Consider the following 23,856-nt stretch of genomic DNA (forward strand, 5'->3'; position numbering starts at 1 on the left):
GCAGCAGGATCTGGCTCAGCATGTGGTGCTGAAATAAACTCACCAAACACTTTTAAAGATAAAACAGAAGCAAAAATCACCTTGTTTGAAATTTAAGGACTGTTTACACATGAGAATTATCTTTGCAACTTTCCAAATACATGGAAATTGACCTAAATATATTGATAGATTTGATAATTCCAACACCTGTATTTTATTTATTTTAGCAAATAAAAAATAGCTTCTTCAGGATTTAAGATGCAGAGTTTGTCTCTGAGTCTTTGAGACCTCTGATAATATCATCTATGATTTATCCCTATTCTAATTAATAATACCTAGCTTTTACATATCTCTTTTCACCAGTAGATCTCAAAGCACTTTACAAAGGAGGTCAGTATTATTCTCCCCATTTTATAGATAAGTAAATTGAGGCACATGTTACCAAAATATAGGATCTGCCTAGCTGAGAGCCAATAACAGCCTGACAGGGATAAGGAAAAATGCTTTATTCTGCAGAAGAAAGGAGAGCCTGTATCTTGGTACAAAAGACTTTGTTTTACACAAATTTCACAAACTTTTTATATACATTCAAACAAAGACCCTTGCGTGTTAACACTTGATTGGTAGTTGTTAAACTTTACACTCTGCTATTTGTTCAGTAAAAACTGGTTTTAAGCAAGTTTTTTCTGCTTTGAGGCAGAAGAAAAGAGAGAGTTCAAAAGTTCCAGCAGGCCAGACTATCACAAATTGTATCCAGGTAACCTATATTCTACTCCCATGTTTCTATCCACTAGGCAACACTGCCTTAATATACAGAAGTTGTTTGATAATGATTTTTGAAAGTCTCTGTTGCCTGGAGGTTAGCGAGAGATAAATATATATCATAATTCTGGATACCATATAAGACCTTATATAAACAGATTACATAGAATAATAATGATGATGCATATGGGATAATCCAATTTTTATTTTAATAATTTTTCCATGAATTAATTGGAAGTCTTAAACATACACATCAGCTGCTGACAATTCCATATACACAATTTAGTGTAACATGCCTTCAGTGATGGAGGAACTTTTTTACTATGCAGTGTGAAGTGTGATTTTTGGGAATGCTGTCGTAATCTGTCAAATTGCCACAAGGTGACAGTGTAGGACAAAGTTGGCATGTATTGTACAACAGCTGTAGAGCTTGAATGTGTTTTGTGTCTGTCTGTATGTGTGATTAGGTCCAGACTCTAAAAGAGGCCTGCACCTTTCAGGCTCAGGTATTCACAAATCATGAGCTTGCCCCACACCCCCGCCCCCCGATAATGAGGTTGGTTTAAAAATCATTAGACGTTAATACAACAAATTAGGGGTTCTGTTTCTTCACCTTCTGACAACTAAATCTTTAGGAGGTCATGGTTTCAAACTTTTTTCTGCAGTCATGTGGGCTGGCAACTGACTTGTTTTAAATAATGAAAGCTGAGCTTCTCTCGTAATCACTTAAAGGTGAGGCCTTTAAGAAAACCCCCAAATATCATATGGCTTGTGATAGAAATCATGAAAGTTGGCAACACTGAAAATAGAGACATTTAAGTGATTATTTACAATGGAAAGATTTAAACATTCCCCTAGCAGGATAAGTAAGGCCACCCCAGATGTTAAAGGGTCCATCTCACCAGATGTTTCCACAGTTTGCTGGGATTGCCTGATTAATATGATTTAACATACTGAGTGTAGTGTATGAGCTGGAAAAAGTCTTCCGTTCCATTTTTTTGTGACACGAACAAGGAAACCTATATTTCCAAACCTTGTTACCATCTTCACTTGGAACCGTTTTTCCACTCAAGTAATACAGTTTGGCTTTTTCCACCCCTTTAGTCTCTGAATTATACTTTTTAGACAAGAAAAAAATTTAATTAGAAAGGATTTGGAATCTCAGATGAATTGTTCCTGCCAAGATGCATTGGATAAATAACACGCTGTAAATAGCGTACTATAGAACATTGATTTTGTGAGACTCTGAACTCATAGGACCATCAATGGCTATTAGCCAGGATGGGCAGGGAAGGTGTCCCTAACCTCTGTTTACCAGAAGCTGGGAATGGGCGACAGAGGATGGATCATTTGATGATGATCTGTTCTGTTTGTTCCCTCTGGGGCACCTGGCACTGGCCACTGTCAGCAGACAGGATACTGGGGTAGATGGACCTTTGGTCTGACCCAGTGTGGCTGTTTTTATGTTCTTATGTTTCCTTTCTTGAAAAGTGGAGAGTCACTTGCATTTTTATTATCTCCTAATTTCTTAATTACGTTGGGATTGCTAAATAGAGAATTTTTAAAGCATGGCAGTGTTGTCTAGTGGACAGCACATAGGCCTGCGACTCAGGAGCTTTGGGCTGTAGTCCAGGCTCTTCTGCTTGGTGACCCTGGACAAGTCACTTAACCTCTCCGAGTTTCCAGTTTTTTCCAAATGGGGATAAAGAAAGTGCTTTGAGATCTGCTATGGAAAAGTGCTGTGTCCTGAGGAATAAAACTTCTGTTTAGTATTTGTACTGTAGTTGTAACTAGTAGCCCCAGTCAAGGATCAGGCTCTATTGTACTAAGCACCCTGCGCACACAATCAGTGAAGAAATGGTCCTGCCTCAGGGAGAATACAATCTAAGAGTAAAGCCCGCGTGCAGAGGAATTTTATCTTGACACTATCCCTTTAAGACTCTCATTTTCCTAGGGGGCGGCACATGTTAATTTCCTATTAATAAGAAGTTATTGCCCGGAATATTTCAAATGACACTCTGGTAACCAAAAATAAATGGCTAGAAGTGCCCATGTGGTCTAAATCATGCATTTGAGAGCAGGCTGGTTCTGTAGCCAGAGACTCCCCAAAGGGAACCCCTTCCATTCTTCTAGTAATTACACACATTGGCACACAGCTCGGGTTCACGCAGAGTCCATTCTGTGAACAGCCCTCTCCCAGGGATACACCAAATATCAGCCAGAATGGGTTTTCTAGCTCTTTTTTGAGCTTGGCCTGCTCATTAGCTTCAGGTATAACCAACCACTCCTCTAATGCCAGCATGCATGTCTCCCCCGAGACACAGCTGCGCTAACAGGAGGCTTGTTGTGTTTTAAAGGCAAGAGATGTGGTACTCCAGCTGGCTGCCTCTCTCCTCCCCAGAGCTGGCTGCATTTCAAAGGGGTTGAAAGCTTTTGTAACGAATCTGTGGCCACTTAGGAATTCATAGTTATCATCTTGCTGCACACTGGGCCTAATTGGAATTTCATGGTGACAGCACTCATACTTTACACCTTCAGAAGCATCAGCTGCTGACAGTTGAGCTGCAGGAGAATCTCCTTTCACTGCTAGCAGTATAGGGTCTATGAGAAACCATTGAACAGTTCTGATTAGTGGGCAGCAGTGCAGATACAACCTAGGGAGTTCATTACAGTAGATAGTCTGTGACACTTCATTTGAGATGAAAGAAAACAAACACATTCAAGATCTGATCATTGTCACATCCCCCCAACAAATGCACACATGTACCGACACAAGAGGGGAGAGCAGTGAACTTTGCACAAGCTGAGTGGCCTGGCTAATAGCCCTGCTCCATCAGAGGTCACAACTGGAGCCAGTTAAAAAAAAATGATATGAGATTTTTTTTCTCCCCTGATGTTTTGGGATTTCTTTAATGTTGACATTTTAAAAGTTACAATCAGTTCTGTGGTGTTTGGGAAAAGCGTGTGTCAAAAGGGGATTTTTGCCAAAAAAAAAAAAAAAAAAAGAGTAATTGAAAATGTTCTCGTTCTTTATTTCATTTGTTTATTTTGAAATTTCAACTTCAAAATTTGGTCACAGTTTTGAAGTTGGCACAATTTCAGGCACCAGGGAGAGAACCTGGCTCACTGTGGGAGCATCCCAGGACTTCATAGATGTCCTGAGATCTATGGAATTTCCTGGGTAGAGATCCAGGCCCTAAGTTGGCAAACTCTATGCACCAGAGGGGAAGATGCAGCAGCCTCAAGTTAATCACTCATTCGGCCGTCGTGGGGCTTGCTTACAAGGTGAGGGCACAATCAGGCCATCCTGTCCTTCACACAGCACTGAAATGCAGCAACCTCTGGAGTGGAGCATGGCAGCAGTTCAACATAAAACATACATGACCTCCTGAGGTCTCTTTCAACCTAATATTCTATGATTCTGTGAACACTGCCCAACTGAATTAAGGCAGGATCCAGACTGACTCGTGCACATTCAGGTTTAAGCAAGGCATTGAGCCTGGGTCACGCAGCTGAAAAACGCTGTTTATGTCCCGGCTGTGACAGCAGAGGGCAAACTTCCCCAGCCTGAGATCTACACTTGTGGCCACGACTGACTGGTTTCCAATGATTAATTGCACTAAGGATCAGCGGAATAACTGTAAACCTGGGGTGACCATGGGAACAGAAGCAAGATGCTGTCACCTAGATTGGTCTCCAAAACCACATGCCCAATGGCTGCAGAAATAACAGAATAAACAACAGCAACCCAATGAGAAATGTCCCTTCATGTAACTCAGTTTTCACTCCTTTAAAGAGCTGTAGCTTTGCTTGGGCAAACCTTGCAGACAGTGTAAGGCTGTGTCCCTAAAGCCGGTGGAGCTTGCCAGCTGGATATCCTCCCGTTCATCTCCTACACTCCACCCCTGCAAGCTGAGGCCTAGCAGGCATATCCAGGGAAACGAGAAATGGGTAGCACCTCTCTGCTCCAGCTACTACCAGCTATGAGAATGGTGGATTCGAGGCATGAGAAGCCAGGTGTAAGTTACACCTCCCAGAGGCTGCTCTAACTTACTCCAGTCCTGCTGCCCCAGAACAATAGAATCTGTGTATGTGGAATAAAGCCACCTCTGTCATTCTCCCCTTCCACCCACCCTCATTCATTGGGTCTTATGCCAAGCACAGCTCTGCCGGATGTAGGAATCGGACCTTTATGGTTAAATGGTGACTTCACAGTCAAAGAATCATAGAATATCAGGGTTGGAAGGGACCTTAGGAGGTATCAAGTCCAACCCCTGCTCAAAGCAGGACCAACCCCAACTAAATCATCCCAGCCAGGGCTCTGTCAAGCCTGACCTTAAAAACCTCTAAGGATGGAGATTCCACCACCCCCCTAGGGAACCCATTCCAGGGCTTCACCATCCTCCTAGTGAAAAAGTTTTCCTAATATCCAACCTAAACCTCCCACTGTAACTTGAGACCATTACTCCTTGTTCTGTCATTTGCTACCACTGGGAACAGTCTAGATCCATCCTCTTTGGAACCCCTTTCAGGTAGTTGAAACAGCTATCAAATCCCCCCTCATTCTTCTCTTCTGCAGACTAAACAATCCCAGTTCCTCAGCCTCTCCTCATAAGTCATGTGCTCCAAGCCCCTAATCATCTTTGTGGCCCTCCGCTGGACTCTTTCAAATTTTTCCCACATCCTTCTTGTAGTGTGGCCCCAAAACTGGACACAGTACTCCAGATGAGGCCTCACCAATGTTGAATAGAGGGGATGATCACATCCCTCAATCTGCTGGCAATGCCCTACTTATACAGCCCAAAATGCGTTGGCCTTCTTGGCAGCAAGGCCCCTGTTGACTCATAGCCAGCTCTCGTCCACTGTAACCCTCGGTCCTTTTCTGCAGAACTGCTCCTAGCCATTCGGTCCCTAGTCTTGTAACAGTGACTGGGATTCTGCCTTCCTAAGCATCCTCTGTTACTCTTAACATCCCTTGCTAGCTGCAACTCCAAGTGTGATTTGGCCTTCCTGACTTCACTCCTGCATGCCTGAGTAATATTTTTATACTCCTCCCTGGTCAATCTTCCACTCTTGTAAGCTTCTTTTTGTGTTTAAGATCAGCAAGGATTTCACTGGTAAGCAACCTGTCTCCTGCTGTATTTACTATTCTTTCAACAGTCGGGATTCTTTTTTCTGCAACCTCAGTAAGGATTCTTTAAAATACAGCCAGCTCTCCTGGACTCCTTTCCCCTCATGTTATTCTCCCAGGGGATCCTGCCCATCAGTTCCCTGAGGGAATCAAAGTCTCTTTTCTGAAGTGCAGGGTCCGTATTCTGCTGCTCTTCTTTCTTCTTGTGTCAGGATCCTGAACTCAACATCTCATGGTCACTGCCTCCCAGGTTCCCATCCACTTTGCTTCTCCTACCAATTCTTCCCGTTTGTGAGCAGCAGGTCTAGAAGAGCTCTGCCTCTAGCTGGTTCCTCCAGCACTTGCACCAGGAAATTGTCCCCTACACTTTCCAAAACTTTCTGGATTGTCTTGTGCACCACTGCATTGCTCTCCAAGCAGATATCAGGGTGATTAAAGTCTCCCAGGGGAACCAGGGCCTGCGATCTAGTAACTTCTGCTATTTGCTGGAAGAAAGCCTCATCCACCTCATCCCCCTGGTCTGGTGGTCTATAGCAGACTCCCACCACGACATCACCCTGTTGCTCACACTTCTAAACTTAATCCAGAGACTCTCAGGTTTTTCTGCAGTTTCATATTGGAGCTCTGAGCAGTCATACCGCTCTCCCCTGACATACAATGCACCTCCCCCACCTTTTCTGCCCTGCCTGTCCTTCCTGAACAGTTTATATCCATCCATGCCAGCACTCCAGTCATGTGAGTGATCCCACCAAGTCTCTGTTATTCCAATCACATCATAGTTCCTTGACTGTGCCAGAACTTCCAGTTCTCCCTGCTTGTTTCCCAGGCTTCTTGCATTTGTGTACAGGCACTTAAGATAACTCGCTGATTGTCCCGCTTTCTCGGTCTGAGACAGGAGCCCTCCCCTTTTGCACTCTCCTGCTTGTGCTTCCTCCCGTTATCCCATTTCCCCACTTACCTCAGGGCTTTGGTCTCCTTCCCCCGGTGAACCTAGTTTAAAGCCCTCCTCCCTAGGTTAGCCACTGACTGCAGCAGAGCTGGGCATGGAACAGGGAGGGGCTGAGGGTAGAATCAGGACTGGTTTGTTTTGCATTCATTTGTGAACTCCTGTCTCTGTGCTACTTATCTTTACACCCCAACTGATTATCTGCAGGAACTTCCCCCTGGGAATTTATGAATGATGGGGAGTAGCAGAGGGTGCTGGGAGTTGAGTGGTGAAGACGTACCCACCTTGGACACCACAAGCCCCCTGCACAGACAAGATAAGGAGTCGTGCTGTCATTCAGGTCACCGTGAGCACAGGAATCATGTGCAACGGGACCGAGATTCAGCACATGCCTTTAAACAGACACTAAGAGCCCATTCTCAAGGCACTGACTTTAATGGGAGTTGTGTGACTAAGGCCTGATGCACGATTCGGGAAGTGGAGGGACAAGCACGTCATTATGAGAACAAGGGAGCAATAGATCGACTCCCTCTCTGACGAACAGCAGGAGAATCAAAGCCCCTTCTGAACTCTGATTGCAGAGGGATGGGAACCTGGGAAGACCTGACTGACAGAAACATTCATTGTAATGCTCTAATGTGGACTGGGAACAGAATCTCTACAAAGACAAAGAATCGCCTCTATTGTTTTCCAGGAATGAGGCTTTTAACTGCTAGATTGCAGGGAATCACTTCTAGGCCATGTTCAGGTGGAACACACCTGTTAAGCTACTGAATGCAACAATGTATTGGGGGTGGAATTCACCCTTGGTCAAACACCAGTACAAGGCCCAAGCAATGGTGAACCCCTCAACATAGGGCTTAGGTGGGACGTAAGGGAGGCACCAGCTCCCTGCACTAGGATGAATTTATGATCATTGCCACTAGATGATGTGGGGTTGTCTTTCGGGTGCCAACAGTGTGTTCAGCATTTGGACAGAACACAGGGAAAGATGCAGAACTGACTTTTAAGGGGCCTGATTTTGACGTTGCACCAGTCTGACACCAGTTTAACTCCACTGATGTCAATGGAGCCACTCCTAATTTCCACCAGTGCAAGTGAGAGCAGAATCAGGGCCTGTGCTAAGCAGGCAGGCGACATGGAAGATTGGGGGAATCTGTTGAACAGCTCCATATTGAACTGTGCCCCGGGTGCACCAGAAGCACTTGACACTTCTTTTCCTTCCTTCCCCAATGCTGGGGGCATGCTGGGTGTTGAAATGCAAGTTAGAGCAACCTCAGGGTTGCTGTAAGTTATGCTGCAACAGCAACCAGCCGGAATTAGTAGAGTGCCCCTGCCCTCAGCCCACCCTGGAAAGCTTCCTGTGCTGGGGGAACCCTCAGCGAATGTTTTAAGGCTGCTTTAGTTCCCTTTGTACAAAGGACACTTGAGGTACCAAGGAGATACCCCTTTGTTTTCATCTCTCCACCCTCACCCCCCTCATGTTTTCCAGCTGGAAGACTCATTTGTACAGTGCTGGCAAGTTACCTTGCATTTCAAATTCAAAGTCAATGTGATCAGCTCTTTGATTCCTGAACCAAACATCAGTGAGGAAGAGGCGGAGGGTGTGGGAGGGAAGGGACTCCATTGAGCGTCCGGAGGCCTCTGCAAAGCTTCCCATCAGTCAGGACAATGAAATAACAACACTTGCCCCTCCCCTTCCTGCTACATCATCTGCTTTGCTACTCAGCTAGTCCGGACTTGGAAACATCACCTACTGTCCGGAAAACTGGGGGCCCAGACTCCTGGGTTACATTGCTTGCTCTACAAAGGAGTATGGCCTAGTGATTAGAGCAGAAGGCTGGCTGGCAGGACTTCTGCATCCTATTCCTGATTCAGGGGGGCAATGTGTTCTAGAGGATAAATCAAAGGACAGGGTCCAGGCACAAGGGATCCCCACTGGCTTCAGTGGGAATTGGATTCTGCTGCAGAGGAAGAACAATCAGAGGATACTATAAGGGAGTTCAGACATCTCCTGCCTACCTGGATGTGTAAATTATACCAGGTGTTCGACTCAGTTAGGCACTCTAGACTCGCATTCATTCATGAACCTATTGCTTACATTCCCATAAACACCACAGCAGATATGGTCCGGGGAGCCAAAGAGATTAAAACAATGGCTGATAGAGCCGGATGTAGACAGAAAAGCAACTGACAAGAGGATGTAAGAAAGTTTAAGTTGAAAAACAGGGGTGGCCTGCAGTGTAACCCTGGGCAAGTCACGTCACCACCCTGTGCCTCAGTTTCCCCATCTGTAAAATGAGGTGCATGAGCCTTATCTCACGGGGGGGCTATTCATCCATGTTATCAAAATCAGCTGTGATCTTCAGCTAAAAGCAAATCATTGATCCCGCTGCAGCTCCTAGGAATACAAGGCACAAGATTGCTTGGAACTTTGCCCCTCACCGTGGCTGAGTAGATCTTATTTCTGTGCCAATAGTGACAGAAGGGATAGACCCTGCGGTCCTTCCTTTGGCCAGACTTGCACGGAAGGAAGGCATCCCCTGGGAAACTGTAGATGGGCCCTGAGCCCACAAAGCACTTAAGCACAAGTAACTTTAAGCACATGAGAAGTCACATTGACTTCCAGGGATGAGGCGCGTGTTTAATGTCCCACTTACTTTGCTTTGCTCGCTCAGCCCCTTCATGAGAAGGACGATGCTGAGTTGTGGATTCCAAATCTGTAGAGGGGCAGGGGGAACCCTTTGGACAATGCATGGAGATTTTGCTCTTTTTGACGAGGCAAGCTGAGAAATCCACAATTACCTCATATTTTCCCAGCACAAATGATTCATGCAAATAGCTTCATCATTATCTAAACAACTGCCTTTATCTCTAAGAACCCATTCTGCAATGCTCACCCATTCATGCACAGAACAGAGGTTCATTTCCTGTCTGGTAACTGCGCCCCCATCAAGCCTCTGAAACTCACCAGCTGGAAGGCAGGGCCAGATCAGACAGCCTCCTGCACAGTCCTATGGACCAGATTTTCTTGGATGCTAATGAAGTGATGATGATGGTTTAGACCAACTAAGATCTGGTCCTGTGTCAGGACACGTCAGAGGTGATGCCAGACAAATCACAGACAAATTACAGACTAGAAACATTTTGTGGCACTTTCTCCAGCATTCCAGATCACTCCTGTGGCAACTTCCCCAGAGCCTTCCAGTGGCTAGTGCCCCACAGAAACTCATCAGAGCATCAGACAAAAGTAGCAGGGACATTGTATCAGGGATGCTGAAAGTGACAGAGGGAATATTTAATGAGAAATAGGTGCCAGCTTATCAAATGAACTGAGCCAAAGGGACTAGTCTGCTATTACATCGAGCAGAGGCTGAGGGAACTGGGATTGTTTAGTCTGCAGAAGAGAAGCGTGAGGGGGGATTTGATAGCCGCCTTCAGCTACCTGAAGGGGGGTTCCAAAGAGGATGGAGCTAGGCTGTTCTCAGTGGTAGCAAATGACAGAACAAGAAGTAATGGTCTCAAGTTGCAGTGAGGGAGGTTTAGGTTGGATATTAGGAAAAACTTGTTCACTAGGAGGGTGGTGAAGCACTGGAATGGGTTCCCTAGGGAGGTGGTGGAATCTCCTTCCTTAGCGGTTTTTAAGGCCCGGCTTGACAAAGCCCTGGCTGGGGGGATGATTTAGTTGGTGTTGGTCCTGCTTTGAGCAGGGTGTGGGACTAGATGACCTCTTAAGGTCCCTTCCAACCCTGATATTCTATGATTCTGTGATTGAGGTGCCTGATAATCAGGATAAGATAGGATGGGAGATAGACAGACAGACCAGGATGTAGGGATGGATGGACAGACAGATTTATCTTCTGATGTTATAATTGGGTCAAATCTAAATACCCTTGGCCCAGGTGAAATCCACCATTGACTTCAGTGAGAGGTTATCCTTAACCCAGGATTAGTAATTATTGATTCTAGGATAATTTCTATTGTGCGAAGTGATTTATGACAAATATGAATAACAGTGAAACAAAACACGAATCAAGCATCAATGCTCTTTTTCAGTGCTCCTAATTAGCGCCCCCCCCCCCAAACAGACGCTTTTGCATATTCCAGCTGTTGAAGGAACAGGGCAGAACTCTGTCACCTGCATCAGGACCAAATGCCTGGCACTGAAGCTAATTACCAACAGGGAAGTGACCTACATCAGGTTGCCAAGCCACCAGGAGTGTTCCTGGAGTCTCCAGGAATCAAAGATGATCTTCTATGAACGATAATGCCGTGGGATGAAACCTCCCGGACTGTGGCCAACCAAACCTGGCAACCCTGGACCGATACCAGCTGGATCGCTTGTGGGACCTGCCTGCGGGCCAGCGCAGAGAGCCTGGTCTGAGCCAAGGTGGCTCCACGTCGGGTCAGATTCCTCCCTGCTGTGACTCAGTGGGGTGGGGTTCTAGCGGGGGGTGGGTTTGGCCGACGATCCAGGCTGGAGAAGGCGGGACTCCGGGGGCGTTCGCGCAAATCCCTCAGATGCACAGTCTGAGCAGTGGCGACCTGGGCCCCATCCAGAGCAGTTGCACCTGGCTGGGACGGGAACAGCCCCATGACGGCTCTGCAAAGAGGACCGCTGGCCTCCGGCTCCGTGGCACTGAAACTCCCAAGTTTCCCCTGCATGTATCACCCAGCACGAGCCCCTGCCCCGAGTTTAACGTTGCCAGTAAGGGAATTCAAATCCTGCACCGCTAAGCCTCCTGTATCCCCCCCCAAAGAAAGAATCTCAGAGAGACGCGTCCAGGTCCAGGAGGGATGTGAACTCCATCGGGAGAGATGGGACCAATGCACCATGAGCAAAGAGTGTCTTTGAAAACTCAGTGTGTGCGTTTCACCCCTTGGGTGGGCTCATCATCCGCGCCCCTCCCCTCGGCCCCAGACATTTGCATTATAGTTGCGTGGTGCTGGGTCTGTCTGAGCTGGAAGCTGACGCTCTTCTCTCAGGAATGAGAAGTCTCCTGTTTAGCAAACATCCACTGGGTATATACCCTGCGCCGATTCGTGTAGCGCTTGGGAAAGCGGTGCATCCGACGGGCTGCTAAAGGCTGATCTCAACGTGTTTAATTAAAGATGCAAATCCGAGCCCGGTCCCGAAGCAGATATAAATACACAGACCCAAGTCTGCGCGGTACTGAAAGTCCAGGAAGGGAAACGCACGTACCAATCGACCCATGTTACAGCGAGACAGAACGATCTGGAAACGAGCGGAACGGGGCTGGTGAAACTCACTAATGCAACATCGATGGGGGGAGGACTAATGTCATGGCCGAGAGCGCTCATTGAACCAGGAGAAACCCAGAGGCTGCAAAGGTGGGGAACGAACAGTCGCTCTAGGGAAGCTGATGCCAGTAAAAGGAATTAAAACCGCAATTCCTTCTTTGCCTAGTTCTTCCTCTAACGCGGAGCAAGCCGCGCCTTGTCTCCTGCGACGTGCCCCATTTGGGGCAGTTTTCTCATAACAAAGACCCCAAATCATTGCAGCCGGGTACAGTTCTTTACACTAATGCGAGTTGGGGTGAATATTTCACACCCCGTGGGCTCTGCGGGTGGGCACAATTGTAACAACAAAAGCGAGATTTTGTTTCTGTTCAGCCCATTAAACAGAAATCTGAACAAATCGGTGTATTTCCTCTAAGCGTGCTCAGGTTCACTGCTGAGAAAAGCTGCAGCTCCCAGAGGTGAAATCTGCCCCTATTTTACAATGGGGAATACGAGGCATTTTGAAGACTCTTCCTATCATAGAGCCATTAAGCTCAGGGGCAAAACCATTTCCCTGGGGACGAAAAGCCTTTTCAAACAAACTGGTGCTGTTGGTTTCACCAAGTTTTCTCTCTCAGCTAGTTGCAGTTGGGTCTCATATTTCATAGCACCTTCGGGGCTGAACAGATTAATTGAAGGTAGGTTTTAAAAAGTAGAAATAAGTTTAGCGCCTTTTGAAAAACAGAGGCACCTGAAACGTGGCACAGGCGAACAGCGAGAAGGACTGACAGACAGAGTCGGTGTGAGTGGAGAGGTTTGAGAGTTATACTGTATATGTGCGATATTTTACTTTTAAATTCATCTCCCTTTCATATGAGCGCCGTTCTGCTCAAAAGAGCCTTCTTTTGCAGCAGGGCTTTCGCGTCTCATGGAGCTCGTTTGCGTTTCTTTGATAGAAGTAGCCAGATGCACCGGTGCTGGAAGGAGGGGGGCTGCCGCAGCCCCTGGCTTGAAGTGGTTTCCATTACACACAGGGTTTACAGTTTGGTTCAATGGCTCTCTGAACACGCCCCCCCCAACACACACTAAATTGTTCCAGGACCCCTGGCAAGATGGTCCAACAATCCAATAGGGAGCACAGAGAAAAACCTTGGACAAGTTCAGTGAGAAGCGATGAGCCTGTGAGATGCACTGGATTGATTCATGGGCCAAGCGACTGTGAAAACAAGCCATCGGCTGGATGTTCAAAAGCCTCACCAGCGCGGGGCCTGACTCCAGACACAACTTTGCCACTAAAATGTAACGGACGCATGGAGCGTTTCAGTAAGTTCCTAGTTCTCCCTCCCTGAGTCTTCCCAATGGATTAATGAAACTTCCCAAAGAGCATTAGCGAGCCCCCGAGAAGGAATCAAGAGACCCCCCTCCCTCCATGGATCTTCCCCCAGAGTTACTTTGGAGACGCAGCTGTTCCTTGGGAAAGCCCCCCCCCCTTCTCCACCTTCTCCCGCCCCGGCCCCCGGTACAACGAGGGACACTCCGAACCAGTTTGGCAGAGGGAAGGAAGCGCGTCTGCCTCCTGGGATTAGTAAAACCCCCTTCGCCTCGTGTCAGCGCCAGCACCTGGGGTGATTGATCTGCGCGCCTAATGGTGCGTAAAAGTGGTGGTTACATTTGGCGAGGGGGGGCCTCCGCCTTGACGTCAGGAGCTGGGTTTAAAAAGGGGGTCGGGCGCGGAGGAGATCCCAGAAGCAGCCACCGCCTGAGAAGTGGAGACAGTGAGCGGCACTCCGGCCCCTCCCGTTCGTTGTCTGACTTGCTGGCGCAGGTCGGAAAGATGCTGTCCTGCCGTCTCCAGTGCGCCCTAGCCTTGCTCTCCGTCGCCTTGGCGGTGAGCAGCGTCTCCGCGGCGCCCTCGGACCCGAGACTCCGGCAGTTCCTGCAGAAGTCACTGGCTGCGGCAGCGGGCAAACAGGTAAGTCCCTCCCGCACCTTCCCCCGGAGTGAGCCGCAGGGATGCGAGCGAGCTGCCGGCAGCCCGGGGCCGTTTGCCGGTTGGTACCAAGTTGTCTCCCGGCCGGGTCGGGCATGGCTCTGCAACGCGTTAGCTTTGGCTGCTGCCGTGGCGGGGCGAGTTTCTCGGGGGCAGCAGACCCATGCACAGGTGCAGCTCACCTGCACGGAAGCGAGCTTCACTGGCCCCGCAGGGGAGGGTTTTTCCAGGGCTGCTTTCACACGAAACCAGCCAGCAGGAGCGCGGGGGGTCAACATGCGCCCGCCTGCACTTTCCAAACGGAGCTCTGCGAGGGAATCTAGCGCGGAGGGGGGACAATCCCTCCAGCTGTGCCCAGAGCTCCTGCCAGCTGGGTCGCAGCCCTGGGAGCGGATGGGCCAGCGTCGTACCGAAGGAACAGTTCTGAGGCTGTTTCGGAACAGTTGCATGGGGCAGCACTGGGCTAGCGTCCCCATTAGGCGGTTAAAAGGAACGCAGGGTTAATGTGGCCCTGGCAAGAAAGCGGTAAAGCCTCCAGACAGAACAGGGGAGAACTCTCCAGGGTGCTAGGGAGAAACCCGGCGGAAGGGGTCGCTCCCAGGTGGTGGTGGGATTTCTCCAGGGTGCTGAAACCAGCCCCCTTGCCAAAGCCTCCAGCTCCGCGAGGGGTTCCAGGCGGGCTCCAGCCAGCCAAGCCGTACGGGGGCGGCTGTAGAGGCTGGATGTGTGTGTTAGCTCCCGGGGAACAACGAACAACACCCACGGGGACCAGGTGTCTCCGGGTGCATCTGCCTCGATCCACCGCTTTCTATGCGTGTCTGGAGAGAGACTTGACAGATCATCTCTGTTTGAAATCCGCCGGCTTTGACCAGCGCTGTTCTAAGCACACCGCCCCCGCCGCCCCAAGCTGCGAGGTTACAAAGCAGAGGAAGCCCAGCCAGTCTCGGGGCTTTGGTGGATTAGAGGAGAATGCAGGGAGAATGGGGGTGGGGGTTCTTCTCAACCTTCTGTACCCGTGGAACACGCCCCCGCTCCACACTGGGTGTCTCTGCTGCGGGGCGCTGGGTTGACGCTCTCCTGGCTTTGGGCTGGGTTGACATACAAACCTTTGCAGCTGCCCAGGTGGGTTGGAGCTGGCTTTGCAGAGATGGGCCTTGCACTCTGTGATGCTCTGGGGATGGCAGAAATGCCGTCAGGCAGATAACCGAGCTGCGCCCAGCTTTTCACGGTGTCTCTGTCTCCCTCCCCACCCCAGGAACTGGCGAAGTACTTTTTGGCAGAATTGCTCTCAGAACCCAGCCAGCCGGAAAATGAAGCCCTGGAGCCCGAGGACCTGTCCCGAGGCGCAGAGCAGGATGAAGTGAGACTGGAGTTGGAGCGATCGGCTAACGCCAACCCCGCCTTGGCGCCCCGAGAACGCAAAGCCGGCTGCAAGAATTTCTTCTGGAAAACGTTCACATCCTGTTAGCTTTGGGAGCCGGCCGCCGCCCCTGTTCCCCCCCATCCCAAGCAAGCCCTTCATGACAGGAGCCGAAGACTGTAAATATACAATCCATGGTTATGGTGAAATTTAAACAACCACCGAAATAATTGCGTTGATTGCCACTTGTTTTAATAAAACTTTCCGTTCGATTGTACCTGCGTTGTGATTTCTGACCAGTTCTTTCCGACAGGCGCTCTGCAGTCCTCCCACATGTACCAGTTTTAGTTCCTTGTCGCAATAAAGTTTAAGTTTCAAACGGTGCCGCTTAGAGTTGTTGGTTTACTGAAAAATAAAAATAAACACACAAAGCCGCCTCTTTGAGATCGGCTTTCCCGTTCCCATTCCCTCCCGCGGAGGGCAGCCACGGTACAGCAAAACCCTGCTACAACACAGCCCTTCAAACGATGGGTCTTTTTCTTTACTTCCCACGTGGCGGACAGAGACAGGTAGCTATCTTCCAGAGCGGAGCTTGAGTTGAATTTCGCACTGCAAAACATATAGGTTGACATTTCAAAGCAGCCTAGCGGGTTTAGACACCTGTCCGGGAATGTGTGTTTAAACCCCGTGACTGCTTTGAAAATTGAAACCCTGCATTGTAACAAGAAGCCCTGGCTTTACTGGTGATAGCAATCCGCATGGCTGAGTTACACGCACGGCATCGCAAATAAGCACCAGTGAAACCTTTCTACCACACTAGGATGCAATTTAGTTACGCAACAATGTTAAATAAACACTATTTTTTGCAATATTTTCGGACAGTTGGGGGAAGGGGTTAATTGGTGTTAGTTTTTGCATCTCTGTAAAGCCAAACTGCTGAACCTAAGCCTCAAAAGAAGAGAAAATGTCTTAGTAAATAGCAGACCTCTTTAACAAGAGTTACAGTTGCTTTTCTGTATCTCGAACGCCTGGATGGAGGTATGGGGTCACTATTTCATGATATGCCAGGAGTAGGAAGAAGTGACCTCTTTAAATGGAAAGGAGATTGGGGTTCATTTCCAATGAGATAAAGTCTTTTCCCCTCTCTAGCCTTGATGGTTTGTGAGATCTTGAGGCACAAGCCAGTTCCTGATTCAGGACTGAATATTAGTCCTCCTGCATTTGAGAGCAGTTTATCTCTGAGGACAAATTGCACCCTTGGGGAAAAGACAAAATACATTCGTGTAGCAGCTGATTCTTTTAAAATTGCTGGCTGATTGGAAACTGCTTTCTTGACACCTTAAATGACTGCTTCTTGGAGCAGCTAGTTCTGGAACCCACAAGAGGAGAGGCAATTCTTGATTTAGTCTTAAGCGGAGCACAGGATCTGGTCCAAGAGGTGAATATAGCTGGACCATTTGGTCATAGTGACCATAATATAACTAAATTTAACATCCCTCTGGTGGGGAAAACACCACAGCAGCCCAGCACAGTAGCATTTAATTTCATAAAGGGGAACTATACAAAAATGCAGAAGTTAGTTAAACAAAAATTAAAAGGTACAGCGCAATAAGTGAAATACTTGCAAGCTGCATGAAAACATTTTAAAGACATCCAGAATAGAGGCTCAATTTAAATGTATCCCCCGAATTAAACAACATAGTAAGAGAACCCCAAAAAGTGCCACTGTAGCAAAATAACCAAGTAGAAGAAGCAATGAGAGGCAAAGAGGCATCCTTTAAAAAGTGGAAGTTAAATCCTAGTGAGGAAAATAAAAAGGAGCATAAACACTGGCACGTGAAGCATAAAAATATACTTAGGAAGGCCAAAAAAGAATTTGAAGAAGAGCTAGCCAAAGACTCAAAAAGTAATAGCAATTTTTTATTTAAGTGCATCAGAAGCAGGAAGCTGCTAAACAGCCACTGGGGCACTGGACAATGGAGATGCCAAAGGGGCACTCAAGGACGATAAGGCCATTGCGGAGAAACTACATGAATTCTTTGCATCAGTTTTCACAGCTGAGGATGTGGGGGGAGATTCCCAAATCTGAGACATTCTACTTAGGTGACTAATCTGAGGAACTGTCCCAGATTGAGGTGTCATTGGAGGAGGTTTTGGAACATGCTGACAAACTAACCAATCATATGTCACCCGGAGCAGTCAGAGTGCATTTCTGAAGGGTAACCTGAGTCTTGGTGTGCAGTGAGACCCCACTTACAGATCCTGATTCAGCCAAGCATTTCAGCACATGCTCAACTTTTAAGTACCTGCCCAAGTGCTTTGCTGACTCAGGGCCAATACAAAGGGATTGTGGCATTTTTTGGCTTGAAGGGAGCAATTTTCAGTTGGCACAGGTGTACCCAAGAGCAGCGTCTCCACCACTGGAATTGCCATTTGGCAGATCGTGATGCATTGGCAACAAAACTGGGGCTTTCATTTCACTCAATGGCATTTTATTACCTCCCAGTTCATCAGGTGTGAAATCCTGCAGCCCTCACTTACTAGTTTGTGCTACAGTAGCACTCACCTGAGACCAGGGTCCCAGCTGCGCTCGGCATTGTGCACAGCCACAATCACAGACAGGCCCAACTCAGTAAAAATGTCCAACCTGAACAGACCAAGTCTGGGAAGGGAAGCAGGCACAGAGGGGTGAGTCCGGATTAGAACATAGGCTGCCTGACTCCCACCCCCAGCTTCCATTCATTCTTGCTCAAGCAGAACTCAGATTGACTATAGTGAGAGCTGGGCTGCAGCAGCGATTGAGGGCCCCGTACTCACCCTCTGGGTTGCAGGGATGGCAGCCTGCACCCTCCAAATGGGAGAATTAATTGCTTTGATCTGATCGTCTACAACTCACACCTCCCAGCTCCACAGAAGTCCTGAAGTTTGGGGTTCCAGTCCCGTGCCTTTGCTGGGGAAGAGAGGAGCTGTCAGGCACTGGGGTTGGGAAGCTGGCTAAGGTCCCCCCTCCACCTCCACCACAAAATCAGGGGGGAAAGAAGAAGTTAACGTTGCCTGATGCAGTGTGGCAGAGGACGAATGGTTCCAGGGGTGACAGGGGTTTGTCTTTCCAATACAGCCACACTGCCAGGAAGCTCAAGCGCTACTGTGAAGGTGGAAGCTGCTGTATAGATGATGCTGTGGCCTGTAATGAATCCCCTAAGATAAGCAGGGATCCTGGAGGTTCAGGGGAGGCAAACCCCAGCCCCCAAGGTGAGAATTCCTAGGCCACTATTGGGTTTTCTCTCCTGCTCTCTTACAAGAAACATGGACCAGATGTAGAAGGCCCCAGTTCAGTTCTCTGTTTTGCCCCTGAATCCCTACAGGACCTTGGGTAATTCTCTGAGTCTCCCTGCCTCCATTTCCCCATCCATAAAATGGAAATGATCATATTTTCCTACGTGCCTGGGCTGGTTTGAGAATGAATGCATTAGAGCCTGTGAGGTGCTCAGATAATATGGTGATGAGGACCGATGACTTACCTAAAATCGATGGGGGGAGAGAATGGGTCCAGTGGCTGCAGGAACTGGCTGCCCAAATGAACACCATTGTATTCCCCAATGGAAGGGGGCCGTCTTCAGCCGCAGACTCTCCACCTTCTGGCTTGTCACTGGTATCTCAGTAGAAACTGAAAACAAGCTAATTATTCAGTGATGAGACAGCCATCAGGCCGGAGCTACAGGAATTTAAAGGAGACGCTTCAGGCTCAGATAGTTTCATTCTCGGTGCCTCTATTTCATGGCATATAAATGGATGGCTACTTGCCTGTATTTTCTGTTTTGGTCACCAGGCTCAGCCAGTGCTTTTCGATGCAGGGTCACGTTGCTGATCATTGGAGTGAAGCTGTTACAAATAATATATAACATTTAACATCCCTGTGGTGGGAAGAACACCTCAACAGCCCAACACTGTGACTTTTAATTTCTGTAAAGGGAACTGTGGGGGAAAATGAGGTGGTTAGTTAAACAGAAATGAAAAGGTACAGTGACTAAAGTGAAATCCCTGCAAGCTGCATGGATGCTTTTCAAAGACACCATAATAGAGGCTAATGTAAATGTATACCTCAAATTAAAAAAACACAGTAAAAGACCTAAAAAAGAGTCACCGTGGTTTAACAACCATGTAAAAGAAGCAGTGAGAGATAAAAAGGCATCTTTTAAAAAGTGGAAGTCAAATCCTAGTGAGGTAAATAGAAAAGAACATAAACACTGCCAAATTAACTGTAAAAATGTAATAAGAAAAGCCAAAGAGGAGTTTGAAGAAAGGCTGGCCAAAAACTCCAAAGGTGATAACAAAATGTTTTTTAAGTACATCAGAAGCAGGAAGCCTGCTAAACAACCAGTGGGGCCCCTTGATGATCGAGATACAAAAGGAGCACTTAAAGATGATATAGTCATTGTGGAGAAACTAAATGGATTCTTTGCTTCAGTCTTCACGGCTGAGGATGTAGGGAGATTCTCAAACCTGAGCCGGCTTTTGTAGGTGACAAATCTGAGGAACTGTCATAGACTGAAGTGTCACTAGAGGAGATTTGGAATTAATTGATAAACTTAACAGTAACAAGTTGCATTGGGACCAGGATGTCATTCACCCAAGAGTTCTGAAAGAATTCAAAGGTGAAGTTGCAGAACTATTAACTATGGTTTGTAACCTGTCCTTTAAATCGGCTTCTGAGCCCAATGATTGGAAGATAGCTAATGTAACTCCAATATTTAAAAAGGCTCTAGAGGTGATCCCAGCAATTACAGACAGTAAGTCTAACATCAGTACCGGGCAAATTAGTTGAAACAATAGTAAAGAATAAAATTGTCAGACACACAGAAAAACATAAATTGTTGGGCAAAAGTCAACATGGTTTCTGTAAAGGAAATTGTGTCTTACTAATCTATTAGAAGTTCTTTGAAGGGATCAGCAAACATGTGGACAAGGAGGATCCAGTGGACATAGTGTACTTGGATTTCCAGAAAGCCTTTGACAAGGGTCCCTCACCAAAGGCTGTTACGTAAATTAAGTTGTCATGGGATAAGAGGGAAGGTCCTTTCCATGGATGAGAACTGGATTAAAAGATAGGGAACAAAGGGTAGGAATAAATGATAAATTCTCAGAATGGAGAGGTAACAATGACGTCCCCAAGGGTCAGTCCTAAGGACCAATCCTATTCAACTTTTCATAAATGATCTGGAGAAAGGGGTAAACAGTGAGGTGGCAAAGTTTGCAGATGATACTAAACTGCTCACGATAGTTAAGTCCAAAGCAGACTATGAAGAACTTCAAAAAGATCTCACAAAACTAAGTGATTGGGCAACAAAATGGCAAATGAAATTTAATGTGGATAAATGTAAAGTAATGCACATTGGAAAAATAACCCCAACTATACATACAATATGATGGTGGCTAATTTAACTACAACGAATCAGGAAAAAGATCTTGGAGTCATCATGCGATATTTCTGAAGACGTCCACGCAGGCGCAGAGGCGGTCAAAAAAGCAAACAAGGATGTTAGGAATCATTTTTTTTTTTTAAAAAGAGGATAAGAAAATAAGACGGGAGTATCTTATTTTCCTTCTATAAATCTATGGTACACCCACATCTTGAATACAGCATACAGATTGGTCTCCTCATCTCAAAAAAGATTTACTGGCACTAGAAAAGTTCAGAGAACAGCAACTAAAATGATTAGCAGAGAATCCTGTGGCACCTTATAGCACTAACAGACGTGTTTGGAGCGTGAGCTTTCGTGGTGAATACCCACTTCGTCGAGACACAGGTTAGTGTACCCTGCATCTGACGAGTGGGTATTTCACCCATGAAAGCTCACGCTCCAAAACCGTCTGTTTAGTCTATAACGTGCCACAGGATCTCTGCTGCTTTTATAGATCCAGACTAACACGGCTACCCCTCTTGATACTTAAATGATTAGGGGTTTGGAATGGATCCCCATATGAAGAGAGATTAAAGAGCTAGGATAGAGGTCTATAAAAAATCATGAGTGATGTAGAGAAACTAAATAAGGAAAAGTTATTTACTTGTTGTCCCATAATATAAGGACTAGGGGTCACCAAATGAATTTAATAGGTAGCAGGTTTAAAACAAATAAAAGGAAGCTCTTCTCCACATAGCGCACAGTCACTTGTTTTTTTTTTTAAAACAGTCAACTTGTGGAACTTTGGCTTTACCTGAGGAGGTTGTGAAGGCTTAACCTGGGACTATCACAGCTTTAAAAGAGAACGGGGGATAAAAAAATTCATGGAGGTTAAGTCTGTTTAATGGCTTTAGGCCAGGATGAGTAAGGAATGGTGTCCCTAGCCTCTTGTTTTTTTGTTTCAGAAGGGTCGAGTTGTAGAGGGTGGAAGATGGGGATGTGATGGCCCCAGGAGAGAGATTCACTTGATCATTACCTGTTGGATTCACTCCCTCTGGCACCTGGCATTGGCCACTGTCAGAAGACAGGATACTGGGCTGGATGGACCTTTGGTGCTGACCAGTATGGCTGTTCTTCTAATGCTATGGCAGATCCCAAGCAGTAGCCACAAATGTACGATTTCGTCTGCAGCAGCCCAAGCTTTTATGGATGCTGCTGGCTTCATACCGTAGTGTGGGGTCTGCGTAACCTCAGAATACCTATTCTAGAGGAGGCATGTTAAGTTTTCCTTGTCTCAGAGAGACAGATTGCAACAGTTCAGGGCAACTGTACCTGAATTCCCCATCTGTTGGGACACCAAGGGCTGGGTTTTGGCTCCTCAGCCACCACCTCTATTGTGTGGAGACTCCCATCTCTGCCTTTTGCTGACTGGGGGTCTTCCAGGTTGCACAGTTTCCTGCCTACCCTGTTGATATGCCCAGCAAGCCAGACTGCCTAAACAGCCAGTGTCTTGCGCTTTGCTTTCTCTTTCAAAGGCTATGAAACTCCATGATTTGTCATTCAGCGGTTATTATGTTTACCACACAGCTCTTTCTAAGCAAGCACATTTATTCTTAAAGTGAAAGTATTACACGAGAAAAACCTATTACAACAATAAAACACTACGACGCATACTAATAAGGCATCACCAGAGTTATCCCCCTGCCAGACTCGCAAGAGGCTCTAGCGAGCGGTCTAGTCTCCAAACCCCATCCAGGGGCTTTCTATGTTCTTCACCAGTGTTCATATACGAGCCTAGCCTCGAGGAACTAGCACTCTGCTATGGAATAGCTTCCCGTCTGGACTCTTCGTGGAGGTCTTGCTTGTGTCTTTGATCTTCTTCTCTTTCCTCGGGACACGGCAAATAGGCAGACAATGGTTCACCTTGCTCAGGCTTGTCTAGCTTCCAACAGGCAGACCATGTTTGCCATAACCTAATCCCCAGAGACTAACCCAGGCAAATATAACTTGACACTGTCCTAAAAATCTCATTCTTTTGGTGCCTGCGGCCCACTGTTAAGTAGAGTTTCTCCCTAAGTTCATAACACTGCCCAGGGTTCACATCCTTTATCTGCGCTGCCCCACTAACGAGAAGATTGCGTACAATCTTCAAGTCCAATGAGAATACATAATACCGATCATTTAGCGGTGCAGTGCACCCGGACGCATACTTACATCAAAATGTCAAATGTGGTCTCCCAAGGACACGTGGCAAGAAAATGCCAGGAAATCACTGCCACCATGATCACTTCACTCAGCTCTCGCCGAGTGCACTAGCCGACTGCTGGTGAAATTTTGCCAATAAGATTCCTTGGCGCCTAGTTTATTATAAATGGGGATCTGGTTATATTCAAATGACAATGCCCCATTGTGCTAGGCACGAGTACCAGAACAACAAAGTAAGAGAGCGGCATCTGCCGCTCAACAGCTTTATTATTCTAAATGCCCAGAACTAGGAAGGGTTATCATCCCCATTTCTACAGATGGGGAACAGAGACCCCAAGAGAGTTAACCAGAAACATAGAGCCTAGATATCGCAACAGAGACTGTTGTGAGAGACCCAGGAGAGCCAGGAATTGAACCCAAAGCTCCCGAGTTCCAGTCCACCATCTTAACTATAAGACAAATCTTTATGTGATGCTACTGTCATCATTTTTACAGCTGTTTACACTGTGTACACTTTTGTCTGCTGTGAAAAGTGCTTTGGGTTGAGTCTGGTCACCTCTTCAACCTAGCTCGCTAATTTAGGAACATTTCCTGCAATGGGCTGGCTTGCACAAATAAGGCCTATTTAATGGGAGTAAGATTTGCAGGATCAGGTCATAAGAACATAAGAAGGGCCATACTGGGTCAGACCAATGGTCCGTCTAGCCCAGTATCCTGTCTACTGACAGTGGCCAGTGCCAGGTACCCCAGAGGGAATGAACAGAACAGGGAATCATCAAGTGATTCAATCCCTGTCACCCATTCCCAGCTTCTGGCAAACAGAGGATAGGGACACCATCT

General features: G+C 47.1%; 1 protein-coding gene across 1 annotated transcript; it reads left to right on the forward strand.

Moving 5' to 3' along the window:
* Nucleotides 1-13,798: 13,798 nt before the first annotated feature.
* Nucleotides 13,799-15,793, forward strand: SST (somatostatin). The gene is made up of 2 exons (XM_032777367.2): nt 13,799-14,031; nt 15,305-15,793. The coding sequence occupies exons 1-2, from the start codon at nt 13,894-13,896 to the stop codon at nt 15,515-15,517; spliced, it is 351 nt and encodes a 116-aa protein (XP_032633258.1). The 5' UTR covers nt 13,799-13,893; the 3' UTR covers nt 15,518-15,793.
* The last annotated feature ends 8,063 nt before the right edge of the window (nt 15,794-23,856 follow it).

This window comes from Chelonoidis abingdonii, chromosome 8 (assembly GCF_003597395.2).
Source record: "Chelonoidis abingdonii isolate Lonesome George chromosome 8, CheloAbing_2.0, whole genome shotgun sequence".
NCBI lineage: Eukaryota > Metazoa > Chordata > Testudines > Testudinidae > Chelonoidis > Chelonoidis abingdonii.

Coding starts and splice junctions, on each gene's coding strand:
- SST (XM_032777367.2), top strand. CDS start 13,894: ATGCTGTCCTGCCGTCTCCAGTGCGCCCTAGCCTTGCTCTCCGTCGCC. Junction 14,032..15,304: donor CTGCGGCAGCGGGCAAACAG/GTAAGTCCCTCC, acceptor TCCCCACCCCAG/GAACTGGCGAAGTACTTTTT.